This window comes from Arachis hypogaea, chromosome 16, assembly GCF_003086295.3.
Source record: "Arachis hypogaea cultivar Tifrunner chromosome 16, arahy.Tifrunner.gnm2.J5K5, whole genome shotgun sequence".
Taxonomy (NCBI): domain Eukaryota; kingdom Viridiplantae; phylum Streptophyta; class Magnoliopsida; order Fabales; family Fabaceae; genus Arachis; species Arachis hypogaea.
The window spans coordinates 17155420-17179398 of NC_092051.1; the positions used below are offsets into that span (position 1 = coordinate 17155420).

The window sequence follows — 23979 nt, forward strand, 5'->3', positions numbered from 1 at the left end:
ATAAATTTTTCAATTGGGATAGTATTTGAGTGTCATTGTTATCTTGGAGTGTAATTAGATTTAAGGTAGCTATACCCAATAATTTTTTTACTTCTCTATCAAATAGCAAAAAAGATATTGTAGCACTTTGATCTAAAATCTTTAATTTAATTTTGAATCTATAATAATTATTGAGTTAGTAATTTATAATTTGATAAAAAAAAATTTATGATAGGTATAATTTGATAGAATTTGATTAAATTTTTTATAATTTGAATCAAAAACTTATTTTTTTAATATATTTTTTGTGGTTTTTCTTTGACATTTACTTATTCTTTTTCTTTGAGTGCATATAATTTTTCAATGACATCTATAATAATAAAATAAATTTTTTTAGAATATTTATTATGTGTGTATATATAATATATTGAATAAGCTATTTTAATAAGAATAATTTAAATCGCATAAAGTAAAAATATATGTTAATAATATTTTATGTTGTGAGACAAACTTTATTTTTTGTATTTTTTATAGGTTTTTCTTTGACATTGTTCTTCTCCTAGTGCATATAATTTTTTAATGACATCTATAATAATAGGATTAAAAATCTTTAGAATATGTATTGTGTGTATATATATTGAATAAGTTATTTTTAATAAAATTAATTTAAATAGCATAAAATAAAAATATCTGTTAATATTTTTAACTTACTCTATCAGACAATCTCCCGTGTAATATAAACTTAAAATAGTGCTGAAAAATGATCAAAATTAATTCTTTAATTTAAATAACATATTTAAATAAGTATAATTATAAAGATCTTAAAATATAATTATATGAAAAGTATGACAAAATAATAAAAAAGTATAAATAGTAAAAGTAATAAGAGTATTTTTTTCATAAATTTATTTTAAAATATAATAAATATTTTTATTTTATACCTAATTATTTAATAGAATCATTTTTAAATAAATAGGCTCTTTTTCATTTGTTAGTGTAAATATTTTTCATAAGCGAATTACGAAATGTGAAATAAAGTAATAGCAATAAGAGTCAAATGCATGATATATAAGTATGTCAAATAATATGGAATTTGAATAGTTTGTAATTTAAAATTTGTTATGATAATATTATTATGACACTTTTAATGTAGATGTTTATTGTATTTAATTAATATTTATATTTTTATTAAATAAGAATATGTAATAAATTAATTAATTATGGGAGTTATGGTTTTATTTTTTTAATTTTTAATTTTTTTAAAATTTGATTGGTTGATTTTTAAATTTTATCAAGTAAGTAAATATATTGACGTGACATTATTAAAAAAATAAAAATGACTTAAATTTAATGTACAAAAATTGACATAAATTTTTATATAATAAAAATAGATAGATATATAGATGGGAAGCGTTGGATTTCAATTAATTGAGGGGGAAAAAAAATTAAAACGTAAAATTTTTTCCGTATATTAATATTATTGTTGTTTTCTCGAAATAGCTTAGAGGATGATTAGACTGATTCATTAGGGAAATTTCTCCTTCCCGTAAAAGTAACAAGGATGAAAGAATTAAATTTCTCGCAAGAAAACAAAAAATTTAAGTAGGGTAAGTAGGGTGAATAAACTAGTTTTTAGTTTTAAAGCGACATTTTATTGGCTAATTACTTTAAAAATTTGAACTTAAATTTGGTTCTCTAAAATTGTGGTCAAAGAATAAAAATTTGAACTTTGGAAGAGACAATTAAAGAACTAGTATTATTACAATACATGATATAAATTTACATAAAGGTTGAATCTTTAATTTAAAATCATAAGTGTCTTGAAAAAAAAAAACAAAAAATATTTATAATCCTTCATGAAAAAAATAAATTCATCCTTGCTCATTTATAATCTTATGTTTATCAGCGTACGTTCCTAAAATGCCACTCAATTCAAGTGCCGAAATCCATAAAATAAATGTATATTACTCAATCAAAGTAAAATTCCCATCCGAGCCAGGAAAATGGTGCCCGCCATTGTTATTTGTTAGGGCTAAAAGAATATCCCAATTCCAAAGCTATTCTAGCTAAACAAAAATTTATTTTAGATACAAAGAAATTACAACACCTGGGTGGTCAAGTACATTCTTTTCCCTAAATCCACCGCTTGGCCTTGTTGACCTTGACTTGATATAACAGCCATAAGTTACAAGGTTGGCTCGGAACTTTATGTCATTCGAAGCAATATTTCAGCATCCTATATACATACAACTCATAGAAACTCAACAATTCATGTGGATGTTGGGATGAGAGCTAAAATCTGGGTCTTAATTCTTCCCATGCACATTTGAATTTCCCTGTAAATTGGAAGGTTTTGGGGACAGCATGGATGCAGGCTGGTGACAGCAGAATCTAATATCTGAGCCACATCGGATGGAGGATATTGTCGTTCAGTACAAGTCTGCGTTGAAGAAACAGTATCCAAAAATGTGGTTAGTATTCTCAGAAACATGGTAATAAACGTCAGCTGAAGTTGAAAGGCAAAACGGTTAACAGAAAGAGATGTTCACTCAAGACCACACGAACAATTTGTGTCCAGGTTCTGGACACGTATGACAAGAAAAATGTTTAACACATTTGGAAATGATAAGTTGATGCATGTTATAACCTAAATTACCTGAATCATGATCAATATGGCAACACAGGAAGTGATGAGTTCAGAAGGAATTTGAGCGTCTACTTTGTCAGAATCATTACGCAATTTTTGACCAGATACATCATTAAGTAAAGGCTCAGATGAAGAGAAAATTGATCGAGTATGGTTATCGAGACTTCCATTCCCTTGCTCTTGGGACTTCATTGCAGGCAAGGAAGTGTTGTGGGCCAACTGCTGATAATTGATAGAATCCAATACCTGTCCAATCTTGAGGAAAGCATCTTCGCCTTCCTTCACTGAAGCTAAGGCCTGAATAACATCATCAAGTACAAATTTTAGAAACACATAGCTTGAGGTAATACATGAACAAAGTTGACATAAAATGTATTCAACCAGGGTTCAGGGATCTTAGGATAAAATCGCTAGTTCATTACATCTGACTTTATGTCTAGTTCTCCATACCTGAAATGCAGCATCCACCATTGCATGTGCTTTTACCCTGGATCCTTTAATAATTTCAATAACAGTTGATCCTAACTCTTGAGCCAGAGAACCATCCAACATACCGGGAAGGCCATCATGGACATTTAAATTTGCTTGGGGTTTCAGTGGTAGGGAGTTTCCTGTGTAAGTATTACGTTGCCTCAGATGAAGCAGAGCATTAGAAACCTGAGAATGAAATAATCAATCTTAAGTTACTATGATGTCAAAGGACAATATTGTGATAAATAATAACCCATGGAAGCCACATGCCTGTTCACTGGCTTCCTTTAGCTGTACAAGTACCGTAGCATAATGTTTCCCGAGCGCCTCTGAATCTTTAAAGCTGCCACTATCAATTTGGTTCTCCAATATGGCATTGTTGCTATTTTTAAGCTCCATTAACAGTATTTCCTGTAAGATTGCCACAAGAGAGTCAACAAGCTTATCAATAGGCAAAAGAAATCTACATACAGATGGATCCAAATAGATGCCAATAAAGCACCTAAATGAACCACGAGGGAGAATTATAAGAGTTCCAAAATTACTGCATGGAAACAAATATACATTTATGCCCATGGAGACCTTTTTATCAAGAAAACGTGTCAGCTCAGAAAGGGCATGTATGTTAGCTTCCTTGGTTTGATGGTCTGTCATGTTACATGGTTGAGCACCCACTGCTTGCTGCATATAGAGTTGAAATAATTAAACCTTGAGGAAGGTAAAAAAAATTTTAAAATTCTGGGACATATCATGTAAAACCTGCAAAATCAGCTGACGTGGAAAAGCATGGGAAATAAATACCATAGAACAAACACCTAATTTTTATAGTTCTACCCACAAGTATTATACCAAGGCCAAACATGTATCCTATTAGTGTCTGATAGGTTGCCAACACTTCTATTCACATTAGCTGATTTTATGGAAACAAGAAAAACAAGTAGTGATTAACTCATCCAGTTAACTGTTTTTTGATAGACTTCATTCAGTCAAATGTATCAGTGAGAAACAATTGTAAAATATATTACTTGAAGGTTGTTACATCAGTCAAACAAAGTAAACAATTTTTAAGTTGCAACTATGGATCTACCCTACAAACTGCTAATTATGTAGTGTTGTTGGGTAACCCAAAGAAAACTTAATTAGCAAAAAACATAAAAAAAAAAAGCTACTGGAATCCCTCACCTTGCCAAAGATGAGAGATAAATGGAGTATATAATATATTATAATAATAAAAAAATCTTTATTTTAAAGGGAAAAGTAGGTGATATAGGAAGGAAAAAGGAATAACCATATCATCAGGGATAAAGAACATCTAAAACTCAACCAGGGTATTGATCCTCATTATCAATAGGCAAACTAACCTTTTCCTGCTTAGCCAAATTGGGTGCTCTCTCTACAGGATTGCTTGAAGTGCATGTCAGGCAGCCCCCAAAACTTGAAATTCCATCCATTTGTGGTTCTTTACTTATACAAGGGAATTTACAAGCACCAACCTGCCTCCTTAGAGCTTCTGGCATATTATCCAATGGATTCAAAGGCATACAATCAATGTCCTGCATGCAAAATTCTACTCATTAGAAGGTTCAAGAAATTTTTACATTTAGCGAGGAAGAAACATTTTGGACTTATTTGAAACTACCTCTTAGAGTATGGGAAAAAGAAAAGGCATGAAATGATGAATATAAGAGATCATGTTACCATGACAAATTCAACACCCAATTCAGGAAGGTCAAACTGAACCCTGCACTTGTCATGGTCAACTGTAAGCACACTTCCATCATGAATCTCTCTTGTTTTTGGATGAAGAGCAATTACTCGCTGTCCAACATATAAAGGCTTAGCTAAATCTGTTGGTAGTCCATCCCTGATACCAGTCCGCAGTTCAGTGTAATGTTTCCTAACAGATTGCCTGTACTGTTCAAGCTTTTGTCTTTCTTCTCGAAGGAAGTGTTCAGAGAATCTGCGAGGTTTGCCAAGGGAACTGCAGAGACAAATGCAGTGTCAAATGTTTTTCTCATTATATACTTCCACTTTAAAAAATTTGCAGTAGATATGCAAGCCACATCTGAATTTCATACCTTTTTATGACACTCCATTCAACACGAGTCAATCTTGGGATATTCCCTAGTCCAACATGATTTAAGTACTCCATGAACTCCCGTTTGGAAAACCATGGATAATCAATTGCACTATAAAACCATTCAAATGCACACCACCTGCGAATCATAGAAGATGACAAGCAACTAGAAAGCTTTTCCTGCATGTAACAAATTAGAAAAGGGGAAAAAAAGAAGATATTAATATCCCTCTAAGCTTCAGGAGCTAAATACTTTAAATTGAGCAAAACTTTTACCTTTAGAATTGATGCCTTATCTTGGGGTGGGCTAGAATACTTATTAGGTTGACCTTTTAATTTGTTCTCAGAAGACTTCTCTTTGGGTATAAATGTTCTCGGCAAACTCATTTTACGTTTACTAATTCGTTTAGTTGGTAAACTAACAAGTTGAACTTCTGCAGTTGATACGATCAAATCCTTCTGGTCAGCACACAGAGAACTTTCTGATGATCTTACTGACTTTTGCTTTGCTGGAGTGGATGTCTGACCAGTGTGCTTTCCTTTAATCAATGGTTTGTCCTCTTCATCTACAGCCTACAAGGCATGCAAAATATCTTTAACAAGTACAACATGAATACATACCAAGCATCTTTTATAGTATAATAGAGTATATATATCAACCTAATTTTCTGGGACAATTAACACGTTGCCAAATAGGACGAGAATAACTTCTAACCACTGTGCCTCTACATAACAGATTAAACTTTTAGGAGAGATGGTTCATGATATGGTGTCAGAGTCTCTAACTAAAGAGTCTATAATTCGAACCATGTTGAATCCCCATTCTTTTAAATAAAGCTAGACTTTAAGCATAACACGAAACAGACATATGCATAAGACTATAAAACTATTACTACTTATCCCTGCCACCTCAATAAAGTAATAGACTATAAAGGTCAAGTATGCTTCCAAAAACAATAAATGTATAAAGATTTCCATACCTCATCATTTAATGGATCATTTGGATCAGAATCATGCTTTGCATTGGCCAGCTGAGAGCCACAAAAAGATAAGAGGTGCAATCAATTCAACTGAGGAACTAAAGAAAGTCAAATATAATATCCGATCATTGTTTCATAGAGGGATACAAAATCACGTGGTATTCTAATTATATTCTGATTTTGAAAACCGCCATTACTAAATAATAGCAATTCAAAAGAAAAGAACAAAAAAATAAAGCATGTAACATAGACAGAGATTGTCTGTGCCATTATAAATAGTTATACATTAAGAAAGAAAAGCAGCAGTTATAAATCCTGATCATCCTTCTACATCATTATGACACATCTACTTAATCAAAATCTACTTTTGTAAAATCTTATGACTAGCATAAATTGTGAATTACAAATTGTGTTTACCTTTGGAACCATGGGTTTGCGCTTTCTTTTCCATGTTTTATCATCAGTGGGAAGCAGCTCTTTTGATTCAAACAGAGCCTTACTTTCCTTATCATTTATTGTTGTCCTTCCAACTTTAGACTTTCTGGATGATGAAAGCTCAACTCCACGAACTGAAGGAACGACCTTCTGTTTCAAACTAAGTTTACTTTTATCTCTGTTTTGGCTGGTTGATGTGACTTCCGGCACAGCAGGCTTTTCGTCTTTATCAACAGTTGTTCTTTCTTCCTTCAACTGGACAGATGATTCTAGATGGAAAAGGGAGAGGAAACATTGATTAATAAACCAATAAACATGGGCAAAAGTAGCAACAAGTAGGTTGAAGTTCAAGGTATTTGTGCCTGAATAATAGAAAAGATGCAAAAAATTCATCCAAACTAATATGAAGTCAAAAGTACAAATAAATAATCATGCCTTCCAATGTGAAGAACTTAGAAATTGCATGCTTCTTTTCTTGTTCTAGACTATCATGCTCTCAGTCTCAAGCAATTGGGTCATCAAAATGCACCATAACGAGGAAATCATTCCAAACTAAGTGAATAGAAGTATAAAAAATTGCATTGACAACAAAAATGCTAGAGACTGAAAATTTTTCTTATTGGATATAACTATGTCGTCTTGTCTCTCTTTGCATGCTACTGTTAATATATCAGAAAGCAACACCACACTTACCAGATTCCATAGTAGACGCCGGTATCATTAATGACAGATCAGCCAAAGCATGCAAAGCATCCACGGCAGAGCTTTCATCAGCTGGAGGAAATAAGTGAATATTGTCACTATAAAAGGGTGAAAAGGTTAACCTTGCTCAAGCCCAAGGTATAGAACGGAACTTATACATCTGCTTTTTGCACAAGCAGCCGACATAGATATGTTAGTGACGACATAATTACCTCCAAAGAAAAGTTTCTTACTCCTTTTCTGGGGTTTTGCATTAGTAACCTCAACATCAACTTTTTCCTTCAAGCTAAAATTAAGTCCTTCTTCGGTGCCACTACATGCTTCTCCGCCATCATCAAGAAGATGGTTTCCAACATTTTCCTTTCTCTCTTTCTTTCTATATACCTTTTTTCGTTTCTGATTAACTTCAACTGTGCCACTACCTTCCATATCCTTCAAGGAGCTAGTATCTCTAGCTTGTTCCCCATTTTCAGCACCCCTGCTTTCTATACTACCTTCCATGAATTCCTCATCCAAAGATGTGTCATAAAACTTGGCAGGAACTGTCCCAGATTGTTGCTGGTTGACATAGTAAAATCATAAAAAAAATTTCAAAAAATCAAATTCCACATAACCTTATATTTGAATGGTTATTCTTATTCACAAATTTAAAATCTAAATTTATTTTTGAAGCAATAACATTGCCAATACAAACAGATGACAAAATGCAGAACAGCAGTCAAATACCATTCTTTCCCAGCTCTGAACAGGAGAGAACTTCTGCTGTGATCTTCTGTGTGGTGTTTGGGATACTTGAGGAGAGCCACCTCTTTTTGCAGCCTCAGTTAACGCCAGTGCTGCAACATGTGCAACTTCATCATCATTAGCATCAAAGACCGACTTCAACATTCTTTTATTAGGCGAAACATAATTTTCCCTTTCATCTTTCTTATAAGAGTAGTAAACTGGAACACGAGGTGTCCTTTTCCCAACTGCACGAGGCTGGCTACCTGATTAGTTGAACAACCATTGACATTAATCAATTTTGTATAATTCATTGTATAGTATGAAAAATAAATTTGAAATATAGACTTTGATGAAGTAGAAATGAAGTATACTAGTAACTAGTTGCATGTTCAATTCTAGTTAACATCCATTGGAAGGGATGAGGAGTTCAATAATGGTCAAGTTATATCAGTGCCAGAGAAAAAACGAAGGGAAACTACCATCAAAGCGTCTTCTCTTCAACAGAGAGAGGCAACCATCATTAGAAGCAATTGACTGAGTATGGACAGAATCTTTTGAGGCACCAAGCTCAATTTTTCCACGTTTTCGTTTCACCGGTTTTCGGGATCCTGGTGAATCAATACTCTCTTTTTCACTATCACTCTCTTCCTGTCGATTACAAGCACAGAAGATTGCAACTCAGAAACATATCATTGACGCCAATGAAACAATTAGGAGCAGAAAATAGAAAATCCAAACCAAACTCAGGAGAAATCAACTTCTCCAAAAATCAGTAAGTCTTAATTCTCAAACAGAGGTCAAATCCAAATGTAACAATGAATTACATCACTTCTATTGCCATGACAGCGGCTTAAGAAAAGATATGGTAATATCATACTACAAGGCAGGACATTGGCAATATCCAAAACAGATGTTTTAAATTGTTTTAAAGACTGTGAGTTCCAGTCTTCTTTCTGAAAGCTGAATCTTTGCTATTGCAGAAGTGTTTTTCAGAAGAAAAGCTGCTTTTGGATAATAATAGGCAAAAGTCACAGTGATAATGGAATTTCAGAAGCATAAATGAGCAATAAACTTCATCTAAAAATCTAACTCTTTTAGACGTACCAGCACATTATAGTGATCTGTCATCATTGCAATGAGACCAACAACAGAAGCTGTTCCCTCCGGCAGAGATAGGTAAGCCTAAGAGTTACAACAAGTAGTTTCAGTGGCACATAAAAACGAAAGAACTTAAGCACTGAACAACATTAATAAAGTCAGTTCACATCAACCAGAAGTAAGAACCTTGGAAGGAAGTATGTATGTATGTATGTATGTATTATTATTATTATTTTATAAAAGAAGGAAAAAACAAGATAGAGATTAAGAGGTCCTCTATACGGGAGCAAAAAAAAAATCACACGAGCTATCTTTGAGACATAGCTTTCCAATCTCTCAACTTGTCTGAGGAGGGGCAATCCTCTATAAAGATCATGGGCTTTATGAAAGAGTATCACTTTTTGCGGTTTAATAATTACAATCAGACGAACTGATAATCATGGATGATATCTAATATAAGAAGCAAGCATGGAGGGGATGAGGAAAAGGGGAGGAAAAACAAAAGTCTGAGCCATCCATAGGTGTAAATCAAGAGTCATTTAATCATTTTCTAGAAGAAGTCATCTAAATAAGCCCAAATAAGATGAGAAAGTTAAAAATAAAACACACTATATATATATATATCAGGAAGCAGAGTATATAATGATGAGTTTCATGGCCTGTAACAGCACAGTGCCCACTAACTTTTATGATATTACCATACCCTGTTCATATTGTAAAGAGCCTCCACCATTTCAACAGATCTGTTGCGTACAGCTGCAGCAACCTGGAAATCCAAATAAAGTAATCAGAATGGAGAATAGTATTAATAACTCTACTACCTATGGTCAATTTTTGAAGATAAGTTTCCAATGAACTAGCAACATGATGGGACAAAATAACAGCAAATCAGAAGCTCACCTTCTTCCAGTCTTTTCCGTACTTCCTATATGCCTCATAAAAACGCTCTAGCTCATCTTTGTTCCACTGAGATCCCAATTTATCCGACAGCTTTTTCTTCTGCATTAAAAAAGTCAGGCTTTAAACAAGAAAAGAAACAATGGCCAAAGCAAGTAGTGTAATGGAATGGAATTAATCAAAGTTATACATAGAAAACGACAAAACGTAAACTCCTATCATCATGTGAAATACATATACATAACAATAAGTTAATGAACCAACATTAAATGTTAAGTATGACCAACAACTATCATGCTATTTACGTAACAACGGCTGTTTTGACCGTACCACGTGGAGTATGGCAAGGCACATTGCATATACTCCTGCCTAATTGGGGCCTGCCTCAAAATATAAATGCAATAAAATGAAACGTACCCTTTGCTTATTTTTATTTGAGTTCATTCCCTCTTTCTCGGGAGAGACCTCATTTAAACTCGAGAATCGCTTATTCATACTTCTAGGCTTCCTAGTTGGAGCCATAAATTCTTTATCTTTCTGCAACGAATTAATTGGGGGAGAAAAAATCAGTACACAAGCCAAGTTAAGAAAATCATCCATTAAACTGATCAATAATGCAAAAAATTGCAACATAACAGACAGACTTTGCTCTATGACAACCATTCAATAAATGTCCACATTATATGCGTCCAAAATCCTCACCCTTCTTGCTTGTTCCAACGAGATATACAACTAAAGATATAGCTAACTCCAAACAAATTTGAAGAAAAATGTTCAACAAATCATTATCACTCTTATTGTTGCCCTCATATTTTACAAACAAGAAAAGTACAGCATAAATAAATTATAGTCATACACTAGAAATTTTCCACGAGGTAGAAATGTTCTTCTGCAATCAAGAACTACACTTCTGCCCCGACAAAAATTGCTTCTAATTGATCACCAGCTCCAACATCAGCTTAGATCAGATTGAATCTGAAATACGTGAACCCTGCACCAAAAACTTAAAAACTTAATTAAAAGCAGACTGAGAGAGTAAGCATAATTTAAATCCGTAAAATCAGTACAATAATTTGAAACACACATCAAGCACTTCCAAATCCAGCAAGATAAGCAGAAAACTTTACTCGTTTCGATTCCTACATAAAACATATCCAGTGAGTAATCAAGCTCCTCGTCTCCGAATTCAAACCATAATTCTCACAATCGCATCGTAAGCGCGAACACACACCGAAAACGAAAAACAAAATAACGCAGCTTAGAAAGAAAAACGCAAACGCGAATGAGCTAGAAGAAACAGATTATAGCAAGAGTCAATAACGTAAGAGCTATTCTTTTTTGAAAAACGAAAACGGAAAAGAAATTAGAAGCTCATCCGAAGAAAAACAGCAACATTATCAGCAAAAACAGTCAAGAAGCCAAATCTCTTAAAATCAAGCAAAGATCGCTGCAAATTGCTTCTTTGCATGGAACTCAAACCCTAAATTACAGATCGGGAAGTGAAATTTGGCTCTGCGGTTCTCACCGTTTTGTAGGGTTCGAAGCATATGCGAGAAGAAGAGAGAGAAACTTGATGGCAGACAGGGTTTAGAGAGAGAATGAGAAAGAAGGGAAAAAAGAAAAAAGAATGAGCGATTGCCGCCAACTCCAACTCAATATATGGTTTGGGTTTTGGGTTGGGTTAAGGGATGCAAAATGCAATGAATGAAATTGAAATGATATTTTTTCTTTTGTTTTTTTGAAGCAGTGCGTGTATCATTATCATGGTGAAGGATGAAGACGGTCTATGGACTGTGGGAAACCATGCACCTTCGTATTAGGCTGCTCGTTACCCTACACGTACCCGGGTGTATCTTTTAGACAGTCTTGATTGTGCGACTCATAGGGAAGTCCTGGTTGACGTTTTAGACGATTATATTTGAAATTTTGGTTCTGCATCTTTAAGGTAGGTTTGCGCACCAACCCCAAGGTTTTCGCTTATTGTCAATTTGACCCCGGAATTTCTTTTTATCCCCACCAACACCAAGGCACAGGGCCACTACGGGAGTTCAAGACTGATTCGGTACGAACTGAGATATATTCTGTTTGATTTATATTTGTTACTTTTATTCAGTATTATTTTTGGATCAGATTTGAATAGGAGTGGCAAACAGGGGCGAAGCTACATACATTAAAAGGGGGCAATTGCCCCCCCTAATTTTAATTTTTTACATATAAATTATATGTAAATTTCAGTTTAGCCCCTCTTAAAATTTTATTTTAATCTTATTTTATTGTGTAAATATTTTTGGCCCCCCTCTAATATTTCATCTAGCTCCGCCCCTGGTGGCAAACAGATTGAAATCTGCTGAGTCGGCTTGCGTAACCTACTAAAAAAATAGGTTAGGTTGTAAATTTAAAACCGTCAAACTTAAAAAATCTGTCTAACTCGCACCGCCTAATCGGTAGGATTTGGCGGGTTTCGGCAGGGCGGAGTCGGCTTCTTCGCCGAGTCTAACGTTTTTATGGTCAGGGTCGTTTTTTTACAAATTTTTATGATGTTATTGATCTACAAGAAGATAAAGATGATAATTAAAGATGTTTTAAGTTATATTTTGAATATATTTTATGTTTAATTGATTATAAACTTAAAGATGTTTAATTATATGTTTTGGACAATGTTTATTTTACTTTAGATAATATTGATTTTATTATTTTATTTCAAAAAACTTAATTTATGAATATATTTATTACATATTTATAATTATAAAGACTTTAATATTTATGAATTTAGAAATTATAATTTTTATTACATATCATAACAACATTGTTTGTACTTATTAGCCCATGCTTCTCTTCCTCCTTTATTTTGGCATCATGCTTTGCAAATAGCAACTTACCTTCTCAATATTCTTTCTCATAAACTATTACACTATCAATCTCTTCTTTGCATTCTTTATCAAAAGAATCCTTCTTATTTCCATCTTCGGATGTTTGGGTGTTTATGTTATCCTCTTATTCCCTCTACAATCATAAATAAACTTCAACCCCGGTCAACTTCTTGTGTTTTTTTGGAATATCCTTTACATCATCATGAGTATAAATGCCTTGATTTGTCATCTAGAAAAATCATCATTAGCTGTCACGTCTTATTTGATGAGACGCAATTTCCCTTTGCAAAGGTATATACTCCTTAAAATTACACTTATCGATTTTTGGAAGATGGGCCATCTCCTTACGTGGTCCATCATTTCACTACTCCAACAAACTCACCAGTCGCACCCTTTCCTACCTCTCCTGAGCCCATCTTACCGAGCCTAGCTTCTACTTCCACTCTCCCACTTATCTCTCTTCCTTGCCCAACTCCAATCTCTCAATCTAATCTACCCACAGGTCCTGTTACTAGGAGTCAACATGGGATTTATAAGCCTAAGAAGTCTTTCAACCTTCTTGCATAAGTATTTAAATCCCTTTTACCCCGTTATCCTGTGTCTGCTCTTCGTGACCCAAATTAGAAATTGGCTATGGATGATGAATAAAATGTTCTTATTGATAATAAGACGTGGGAGTCGGTGCCCCGTCCTCCAAATGTTAATGTCATTCGGTCTATGTGAATTTTTGCTCATAAAGAAAAATATGATGGTTCTTTTGAGAGGTATAAAGCTCGTCTTGTAGGTAATGGTAAAACTCAACAGGTGGACGTGGACTGTGGTGAGACGTTTAGTTCGGTAGTCAAACTGGAGACTATTCATGCAGTTCTCATTTTGGCTCTTTCTAAGGCTTGGCCAATTCATCAACTTGACGTCAAAAATGTTTTTTTACATGGCGAACTCAAGGAGACTGTTTACATGTATCAACCTTTGGGGTATCGGGATCCTAATAAATCTAATCATGTGTGTTTACTGAAGAAATCTCTTTATTGGTTGAAACAGGCTCTGAGGACTTGGTATAAGAGATTTGATGACTATGTCCATACTCTTGGGTTTTCTCATAGTACTTCAGACTATTCTTTGTTTGTTTATCGCTGCGCTACTTTTCTAGTTTATCTCTTATTGTATGTCGATGATATTATTTTGACTGCTTCTTCAGATGAGCTCCGTCAATCTATCATATCTCTTCTTAGCTCGAAATTTGCTATGAAGAACTTGGGCCTGTTGAGCTATTTTCTGGGCATTGCAGTCACTCGTCATACAAGTGATTTATTTTTATCTCAAAAGAAATATGTTGTTGAAATCATTGATCAAGCCGGCATGTCATTATGTAAGCCATCTCCTACTCCGGTAGATACAAAACTGAAGCTCAGTGCTACTACGAGCAAACCTTTTGAGGATCCATCTCTTTATATGAATCTTGCAGGGGCACTTCAGTACCTTACATTCATGAGGCCCGATATTACTTATGCGGTGCAACAAGTATGCTTATTCATGCATGACCCACGGGAGGAACACATGCACGCTCTTAAGCGCATTTTGCACTAGATTCAGGGTACTATGGATTTTGGTCTTCATCTTTATCCATCTTTCACATCCACTCTTATTTCATATACTGATGCTGATTGGGATGGGTGCCCCGATACACGGCGTTCAACATCGGATTATTACGTCTTTCTGGGTGATAACTTGATCTCTTGGTCCACTAAATGTCAAGCTACTTTATCCCGTTCTAGTGTAGAGGCTAAATACTGAGGGGTTGCCAATGTGGTTTCTGAGTCATGTTGGTTGTAAAACTTGCTGTTGGAGTTTCATTGTCCTATTCAGAAGGCTACACTAGTGTATTGCAATAATGTTAGTGCCATATATCTTGTTGGTAATCTTGTTTAGCATCAACGCACTAAGCATATTGAGATGGATATACATTTTATACGAAAAAAGGTGGCTCGTGGCCAAGTTTGTGTATTACACGTCCCCTCGCGCTATCAGATTACAGATATATTCACCAAAGATCTTCCGTTGGTGTTATTTGAGGATTTTCGGGACAATCTCAACATTCAGCGACCTCCTGCTTCGACTGCGAGGGTGTGTTAGAATATATGAAAAATATATTCTAACAGATTGTGTATATCATCTTTGTTAAGTGTATGTTTAGCTTTCCTATTTATAGCGTAATTATACTCTTGTATTTGGGGTATATAAATGGATTATTCTAATGAAATGGACGGGGGGATTAATCTCTTTCAGAAAGAATTGGTGATAACTTGTTGGCCTTAAGCGAATAAGTGTTGCAGCATGTATAATGGCATGCTCCAAATAGAGGTGGGGAGATTTATTCTCATAAGTAAGGGTCTAACAATCAATTGGAGCCGTTTAATAAGTGAATCTGCTAGTCCATTTTGTGTATGAACATGAGCTATTGGATGTTCAATACTTATACCATTGGCCATACAATAAGCATAAAAAACTTGGAGGCGAATTCATCAACATTATCAAGACGAATTATTTTGATTGAATTTTCTAAAAACTGTGCTTTTAATCGAATAATTTGAGCAAGTAATCTCGCAAACGTCAAGTTGCGAGAAGATAATAAGCACACACGTGACATTATCTTGAAGATACATCTAATAGGACTATAAAATATCTAAAAGATCCACATGATAGATGAATAGGTCCACATATATCATCTTGAATCCTTTCTAGGAATTCAAGAGACTCAAATCCAATCTTTACTGGTGATGACCTTAAAATTAGCTTTCCCTGAGAACATGCAGCACACTAAAATTCACTAGATTTAAGAATCTTTTGGTTCTTTAATAAATGTCCATGAGAATTTCAATAATTCTCTGTATCATGGTTATTTCAGGATGACCCAATTGATCATGTCAAATTATAAATTCATTTTGGCTAATATGCTTCTGGTTAATAATGACATGTGATTCAATTGCACTAATTTTAGTATAATATAACTTATATGAAAGTGGGGGTAACTTTTTTAAATTAACCTTTTTATTTAAATCATGAGTTGTGATATATAAGTACTCATGATTTCAATAAGTTCCTTAAAGACTTAGTAGACAACAGTGCATTATTTACTCTGAATTTTGTTTCTCTGAGAAACAAAATTATAGCTCTTTTGGAACCTTCTATTACATTGCCTGAGTCAATAATAGTATTAACACATTCTTCTTTCGGTACAAGATGAGTAAAATATATATATTACTTTTGAGAATGGTATACGAACTTGCACTATCCGCAAGGCAAAGATTTTTATTATATGTCCTTGCCATTTTCTTCAAAGACAAATAATAATAAAATGAGTAAAAATACACGCGCAGTAAAATTGTATTCCTGATTGGAACTTTTTTTTAAGAAGCACAGTACATAGTATCATATATTAAAAATTTTACTATTATTATTATTATAGAACTTGACATATTTAGTGATTTTAAAATTTTTAAACACAAACATTAATATTTTATTAAACATTATTTATATATATCATACTTGAAATTCAAATACATAGAAAATAAAAGTTAATAAGAAGTTTTTTACATTATTTATTTACACAAGTACTTAACGAACTCAAATATTAAACTTTTCCATCATTGATTAAATGACCAATATTTCCTTCAAGATCCTCAAAGAAATCAGATACTTCATAATGAGTGGTGTAATTTTCAACATCATTTGAAATAAATTTTGTCTCCTTTCCTTTGTCATTCTTTTTCAAGAATGCTTGATAAAGATTAACTAAGTGTATTGGGGTACGACAGGTATGCGACCAATGACCCTTTCTACCACAACAGAAATATTTACTCTGTTGATTTATTTTACCAATTATTTCTTTCTTTGTCCCACTTCTGGTGAGATCCTTTATTGTAAACATACTTTTTCTTCCTGCCATAATTTTTTTCTTATTAAAACATTGCCATTTACCTCTTCTGGAGTTATAACTTGTCGCATTTGCTTTAGGAAATAGAGCGGCGCCAACCGGGCGCGCTTCATGATTTCTTAAAAGCAATTCATTGTTTCATTCAACAACAAGAATGTAAGAAATTAGTTCAGAATATTTTTTAAATTCTTTTTCTCGATACTGCTGCTGCAGGAGCACATTCGAGCCATGGAAGGTCGAGAAAATTTTCTCTAACATGTCATTATCAGTTATCTTTTTTCCACATAATTTCATTCGTGAGCTAATTCGGAACATTGCTGAATTGTATTCATTTACGGATTTAAAATCCTGTAGATGCAAGTGTGTCAACTTATTTCAGGTTTGAGGAAGTATCACTGTCTTTTGATGATTATACATTTCTTCAAGGTTCTTCCATATATCTGCAAGATCTTTTAGTGTGAGATATTCATTTTTCAATCATTCATCAAGATGACGATGAAGGAAGATCATGACTTTCACTTTATTCTTTTGGGATGCTTTATTTTCAGTCTTAATGGTATCTTCAAGATCTATTGAATCGAGATGAATTTCAGCATCTAATATCCATAATAAATAGTTGTTTTCAAATATATCAAGAACATTAAATTCAAGATGAGAGAATTTTGACATAATAAAAATTTATTACCTGCGTCTTCCTAAATTTTGATCAGAGACTTGTGTTGATAACGTGTTGTAAAATAGATAAATAAAGAAAAAAAATAAATATAAAATAAAAAAGTGTAAATAAAAAATTCTAGTATTAATATTCACTAATATTATTATCTCAATATAATTGAAATGATTCATATATATTCACTACTTCATATGTTGATGAGAGTACATATGTGGAGAGAAGTGTTTTTATGCTTGTGTTTGTGTTCACTACTTTATATGATTCATATATATATTTCGAGCCTTGCTTTTTCTATTTATATAGGAAAAACTACCATTTGTACCCATGAACTTTACGAACGCTGACAAAAGTACCCATGGAAGAAGAAAAGTGACTTTGTACCCATGAAAGGCTGGATCTGTCTGTCGATAGCACCCGAACGTCATTAAAATGTTAACTCCGTTAAGTTAAAAGCCAACATGGCACGTTAACTGCTTACCTAGCTTTTGATTTTTAATTTGAATTTTTTTAAGAACCTTCCAGGTGAATATAGAAGAGAGAGAGAGAGAGAGAAACGATAGAGGCACTTCGCGACATTCCATCTTCTTCCTCACCACCCTTATGCATACCCTAGCAGAGAGAGAAACGTGAACCACGTACTGAACCCGACGCCACCAACCAATCCGCCCAACCGCCTCCGTCCGCCCAAAACACCACTGGCAACCAGCAACGCCCAATCCTTCTTCCATTTTCTTCTCAATTTCCCTATTTCTTCCCTCCTTTGCACGTAGTCACTCTGTCTCTGCACGAACAGCCCCTGCTTCGCATCTTCCAGTCCAGCGAGGAACCAAGGGCAGCGAACTTTTGTGCCGCTGCGACCGCCGCTCCTCCGCCTCGCCCAATTTCTTCGTCCTTCCCTCTCATCAGCGCAGGTTCAATTCCCTTTCCCTGCTTCCCTGTCTTTCTTCTCTTTATTTTTATTGCTTTTTCATTATGTTTTAGTGATCTGGGTAGGTTAAGTTACATGATTTCTGTGTTTTGGAGTGAATGTGTTTGCTGTGGCTGAATTTTCTGGGTTGTTTGATGCCAACATCGAACTAAACACGCTGTCTGAATTTGCTGCACACCACATGCTCGATATATCGCCTGAATGAAGTTTTTTATTTAAACCTTATATCTGATCAGCATAGGGCTTAAGTTTTGTTTTCATTAGGCATTTTAATTCACAAATATGCAGTTTTCTGAACTTCGTGATGATGATTTTGATTAAACTTTGGTTATGCGCTAGTTGAATGTCCTTGTTGAACACCAAGTTATCTATATTTTGTTGTCACTCAATGAAGAGATACCTACCTAACAAAATGTAATTTGGTAAATTCTTCATATTTTACACAGTTGAAAACAATACCACCACCACCATAAGATAATTATAGTTTTCAGGGGACATTTTTCTGAAAACATTCACTATTTTACACGGGTTGGCAGCAAGCATAGCCTATTACATATTCCTCACCAAACATCATAACATGTATATCTCAAATCATTATTCTATAAATCAATAATTGAAACCCCATTTTTCATGTAATAAATAATGGAAAGGATTAAGGGATGTATTGGGTTGATGAATGCAATTTAGCTTCTCTTATTGCTTGTCTCAAATAAAGTGCAACTGTTTTCTGAACTTTTTGATGATTATTGTGATTAAACTTTGGTTATACGTTAATTGAATGTCCTTGTTGAAATAGTAGGTGTATTGATATGGACTGTTCATTCTTTTTTTATTGACAGAAATGGCTACCACGACGCATATCACATTAATAATACACCATAGAGGTAGACTTGAAAGGGGATCGGATGGCAAGTTGTGTTACGCAGAAGGTGAAATTACTGAGGTGGAGAGAGTTAACGTGGATACTCTGAATGGCTTCTTCATTAGTGACCCACTGAAAAACATTGGGTATCCAATCATCTCTGATTTCTACTGGCGACAGCCTGGAATGAAAATTGAGGGTGGTTTGAGGCTTCTGCGACTTGACATGGAAGTTGTTAAGATGTACGAAGCTGCTGTGGATAATGGCATAAGATTGAATTATACACAGAGCACCCCATTAGCCAAGCAGATGTTATAGATACGAATGAAGAAGCTGGTGTAGAAGCACCTGGTCAGGTTAATGTAACTCCATCAAGGAGGAGGAGGAAAGTTTGTGTCAAGATGACTCCAACTCCAAAGAAGGCAATAGGTCCTAGAAGAATTCTTCACCTGGAAGGGGTACATACTGAAGCCCAAATTACAGAGGAGACCCATGGTACAGAAAAGGCCCAACCAGATGCTAGCCCAAATCCATCAGTTCCAGCTACACCAAACACAGTTCCTGTATCTGAAGAATTTGCTACACCAAACACAGTTCCAGCACCATCTATTCTGCTTGACAACAATGCCCAGCCAAAGTCACCAACATACACAGAGCCATCCTCTACCTCTCATGATCCACAAGACGAATTGCTCACCCAATATGTTCCTTTACCATAGAATCAACCTTCCTCCCAAGCCATGCCCGAACCACATCCAACCCCCCCCCCCACCCAACACCCCTTCTACCAATCCATCTACCACAGTAAATGCTCCAGAAATACAGAATAACAACACAGAGGAGGGTACTAGAGGTAGTAGGAGAAAATAGATAAGGAGATCTACTAAGAGACCCCTTCCAACTGGACAAACATTTATCCCTAATGCAGATTAGAATCAACCTCCATCAATATTTATTCCAGTGGATGGGAGAGAATATTCAGATGATGAACCTGGTGTTCATTGCTATGAGTCAGAGGGCCTCCACAGCATTGAAAGTGATGAGGATGACCAGGGAAGGTCATTTTCACAGGGCAATGCCGATGCACCTGTTAAGGAGGTGAGACTGGAGCTTGAAATGGAGTTCGAGACTCTGCAACAGTTCAAGAAAGCTATAAGAAAGTTCAATATTAACCTTGGAAGAAGTATTTTTTTTCCCAAGGATTGATTCAACAAGATGCAATGCTATTTGCTATGATGAAAACTGCCCGTGGCAAATTTACTGTGCCAAGAGGTCATGTCCGGTGAGTTATCAAGTCAAAATATTTGTCAATGAGCATACTTGCCCACGGAACTTGCATTGTAAATCTGCCAATGAAAAATGGGTAGTTGATGAGTTAGAAGAGAGAATAAGGAATCAACCTGATGTGACAGTAAAGGATGCTGAGAACTACTTCAGAACTGAGTTTGATGTGCTTGTAAACGAAAGAAAAATTTATAGTCAATGGCAACAGCAAGAGAAAGGATTGAGGGTTCCGAGGCTGCACAATATCTTAGGCTTCGTGACTACTCCAATGAGATACTGAAAACAAATCCTGGTACTACAGTAAGGATACATACATCTCCTATGCCTGGGTTGGAGAGTTTCTTATTTAAGAGAATTTATGTTTGTCTGAATGCATGCAAGAGAGGATTCGTTGAGGGATGTCGACCTTTTATAGGACTAGATGGCACATTTCTAAGAAGATACTATGGAGGCCAGTTACTTATTGCTATTGGAGCCAATGCAAATAATCATATCTTCCCAATAGCATATGCAATTGTTGAGTCAGAGAACAAGGACAGTTGGAAATGGTTCTTAGAGCTCCTACAGGATGATGTCGGTGACCATGCAGCAAATGGCTTTAACCTGATGTCGGACATGCAAAAGGTAAATATATTGTATTTATTCGAAACTGTTTTAACTGACTAATTGAATAAAGCTTAGTCAGGTTAATTGGTTGTTGTAATTCGCTAAACTCAGTAGTCTAAGGCTGGTTTGTATATATTTTAATTGATCTGATTTCAGTTTAGTATATTCAACTGATGGCATTTAGTAGTCTTTGTCTGATTTGTATATTTTTTTAATTGATCTTATTTCAGTTAAGTTGGTTGAATTGAAGGCATTTAATAGTCTTTGTGTGATTTGTATATATTTTAATTGGTCTGATTTCAGGAAACTTGGTTCTTAATCGAAACTGTGTTAATTTAGTAATTGATTAAATGTTTGTCAAGTTATGCAATTCTTATTATTTGCTAAACGCAGTTATAAGTCTATGTTAATTGATCTGAATTTAGTTTAGTTGTTTCAATTGATTGCATTTAGTTTAGTACCAAATTTTAGTCTAAACCTCACCTTGTGAAGGAGTTTATTTATTTATATTCAATTGTTTTAGTCATTCATCCATTGTATGGTCAGGGGCTAATTCCAGTAGTAAAGGACATCATGCCAGGTGCACATCACAGATTCTGTGCCATGCATATCTATCAGAACTTTAGAAAACAATGGCCAAACTTAGAAATGAAGGCTGCAATGTGGGCATGCTCAAAGGCTACTACACCACAAGAGTTTGAACTTGCAATGGGGAGGGTCAAGAGAATAAACCAGCACGCTTGGGAGTATCTTAACAAAATTCTCTTGCAACAGTGGTCAAGATCTCACTTCAGTGAGTACCCTAAGATTGACTTCTATACAAATAACAATTGCGAGACCTTCAACGGCAAAATTAAAAAGATGTGAGAAAAGCTGATTATTACCATGTTAGAGGAAGTGAGAGGTTATGTAATGAGGATTTTGGCAAGAAACAAGAAGGCACTTGTCGAATATCATGGTAGAATAACCCCTATGCAACAAGGCTGTTTGGAAAGGGAGAAAAAAGACAGCAACTATTGGAGGCCCTTCCTATCCGGTGATGAAGATGGGAATGTCTATGAGGTTCAAAGGCTACCTGTGAAGGTGAGTGTAGACTTGGGGAGAAGGACCTGTTCATGCAGGTTATGGCAGCCTACTGGATTTCCATGTAGGTATGCCTGTGCTGCCATTGCATACCAAAATCGAAGGGCTGAGGACTTTGCTCACAACTGGCTTACTATGGGAGTATACAACCAAGCATATCAGTGGACAATTCAACCTGTCCCAAGCCAGGAGTACTGGGAGAAGGGAAACCACTATCCATTGTTGCCTCCTATGTATAGGAAGCCTATTGGGAGACCTACTAAAAAGAGAGACGCTCGTAGAGATGGTTCTAGAGAGAATCCTGATCCCCATAGAGCAAAGAGGAGATATGGCCCCATTAAATGTACATATTGTCTGAAGGTATAACCTAACATTCCATGTCTCATTTGTTTACTTCTGCATATTGGTTGTCTAATAAAGAAATTAAAATTGCAATTATTGCTACTGTTTTCTCAGACTGGTCATAATAGCAGAGGATGTGACAAGAAGAAAGAAGCTATGGCTAATGGAGGAGCTACAGCAGGTAGTGGTAGTCAGCATCAGGGTGCAGCAGCAACAACTGAAGGTATGGGTGTTGATGATCTTGATGAGGATGCTGCCAGAGAGCAAGAGATGTATTGGAAAGAGACTATGGAGGTAGCAGATGCTGAAGCATCAGCTTCATATTCACCCAGTGTAAGTTATTTATATCCACTCTCTTCTTCTACTTATTGGCATGAAGATAAATTTATCTTGCATTAAAAATTTGAGCTAATGCAATTATCCATTTATAGGTGAATGTTGATGATCTGAACTGTGTGAATCCTTCTGAAGAACCTATGGCAGTAAGACTTCCACCTTCTAACTCCTCTACTGCATATGTGCCACCTAGACCTATCATAAGCCAACCATGTCCAAGAGACCATTAGGAGGAGAAACATTAAGAGGCCACCTCCGTCACAACCTTCTCCCTTCAGACCTGCCCCACCACAACCTACTCCCATAACGCCTACCACACCACAACCTTCTGTTGTTAGGCCTACATCACCAACTAACCAATCGCCTCCAAGAGTTACCAGACAAACAATGCATGGTGCAAGTTGAGGGACCACTACACGATTTATGCGATTCATGCCAACTCCACCATCCACAATTCAAACACCAGGCAGATGGCCAGTACCTGGGTTCCGTCCACCAACAGGAGCATCTTCAAGTGGCAACAACAACAGGATTTCTAGTGGCAGCAGCAACTCCACACCCAATAAATAGGACTTTCTAGTGTGAATTTGTTTTTTGATGAAGTACTTACTGTAATGAGAGCTCTATGAACTCTGATATTATGGTTTTTTTGTAACTTATGCCTAGTGCTTAAACATCACAACTTGATGCTTTCATGTTCATGGTTTGTATTAGTTCTATTAAGTACATTTGATTTGCTACTGCTACATCAAACTCATACCTTCGTTTTGAGGCTTTTGTTGATAACTGCATATGAGTAAATTACTTCAAGGTTTATTATAGCTTATGGAATGAATATTTAGTTCCATTTTCAGGTTACAACTTCGCTATTTATTTTACAATACCATGTTTCTGGCTAGATTAAGACAAATCACGACATTTATATTTCTTTTTTTTGTCAAAATTGAGTTAACTCCAATCTAACAGATATCAAATACATTAACAATCATGGATATTAATGTCATAACACAACTTGACTTTTTCCACAACAAGTGAAGATAGTAACAGAG

At 35.1% G+C, this 23979-nt stretch overlaps 2 protein-coding genes across 9 annotated transcripts; one reads left to right on the plus strand and one right to left on the minus strand.

Moving 5' to 3' along the window:
* Positions 1-1924: 1924 nt before the first annotated feature.
* On the minus strand, positions 1925-11800 carry LOC112758118 (protein ALWAYS EARLY 2). 8 transcript variants are annotated; one of them, XM_072219915.1, is made up of 22 exons: positions 11538-11768; positions 11097-11151; positions 10869-11003; positions 10430-10549; positions 10016-10114; positions 9819-9881; positions 9122-9199; positions 8497-8665; positions 8018-8280; positions 7504-7849; positions 7283-7363; positions 6572-6858; positions 6155-6205; positions 5451-5747; positions 5176-5354; positions 4796-5078; positions 4459-4650; positions 3662-3778; positions 3401-3508; positions 3077-3283; positions 2636-2923; positions 1925-2419 (listed from the first exon to the last, which is right to left on the minus strand). In XM_072219915.1, exons 4-22 carry the CDS (start codon positions 10532-10534, stop codon positions 2249-2251), a joined length of 3384 nt encoding a protein of 1127 aa, XP_072076016.1. In that variant the 5' UTR covers positions 10535-10549; positions 10869-11003; positions 11097-11151; positions 11538-11768; the 3' UTR covers positions 1925-2248. The 8 variants fall into 8 exon arrangements, with proteins under 8 accessions (XP_072076016.1, XP_072076017.1, XP_025662491.1 ...); XM_072219916.1 differs by having other exon boundaries at positions 3680-3778; positions 11538-11750; XM_025806706.3 differs by having other exon boundaries at positions 3368-3508; positions 11538-11750.
* Positions 11801-20761: 8961 nt separating this feature from the next.
* LOC140180020 (uncharacterized) lies at positions 20762-22036 on the plus strand. The gene is made up of 2 exons (XM_072220403.1): positions 20762-21187; positions 21716-22036. The coding sequence occupies exons 1-2, from the start codon at positions 20762-20764 to the stop codon at positions 22034-22036; spliced, it is 747 nt and encodes a 248-aa protein (XP_072076504.1).
* Positions 22037-23979: the final 1943 nt, after the last annotated feature.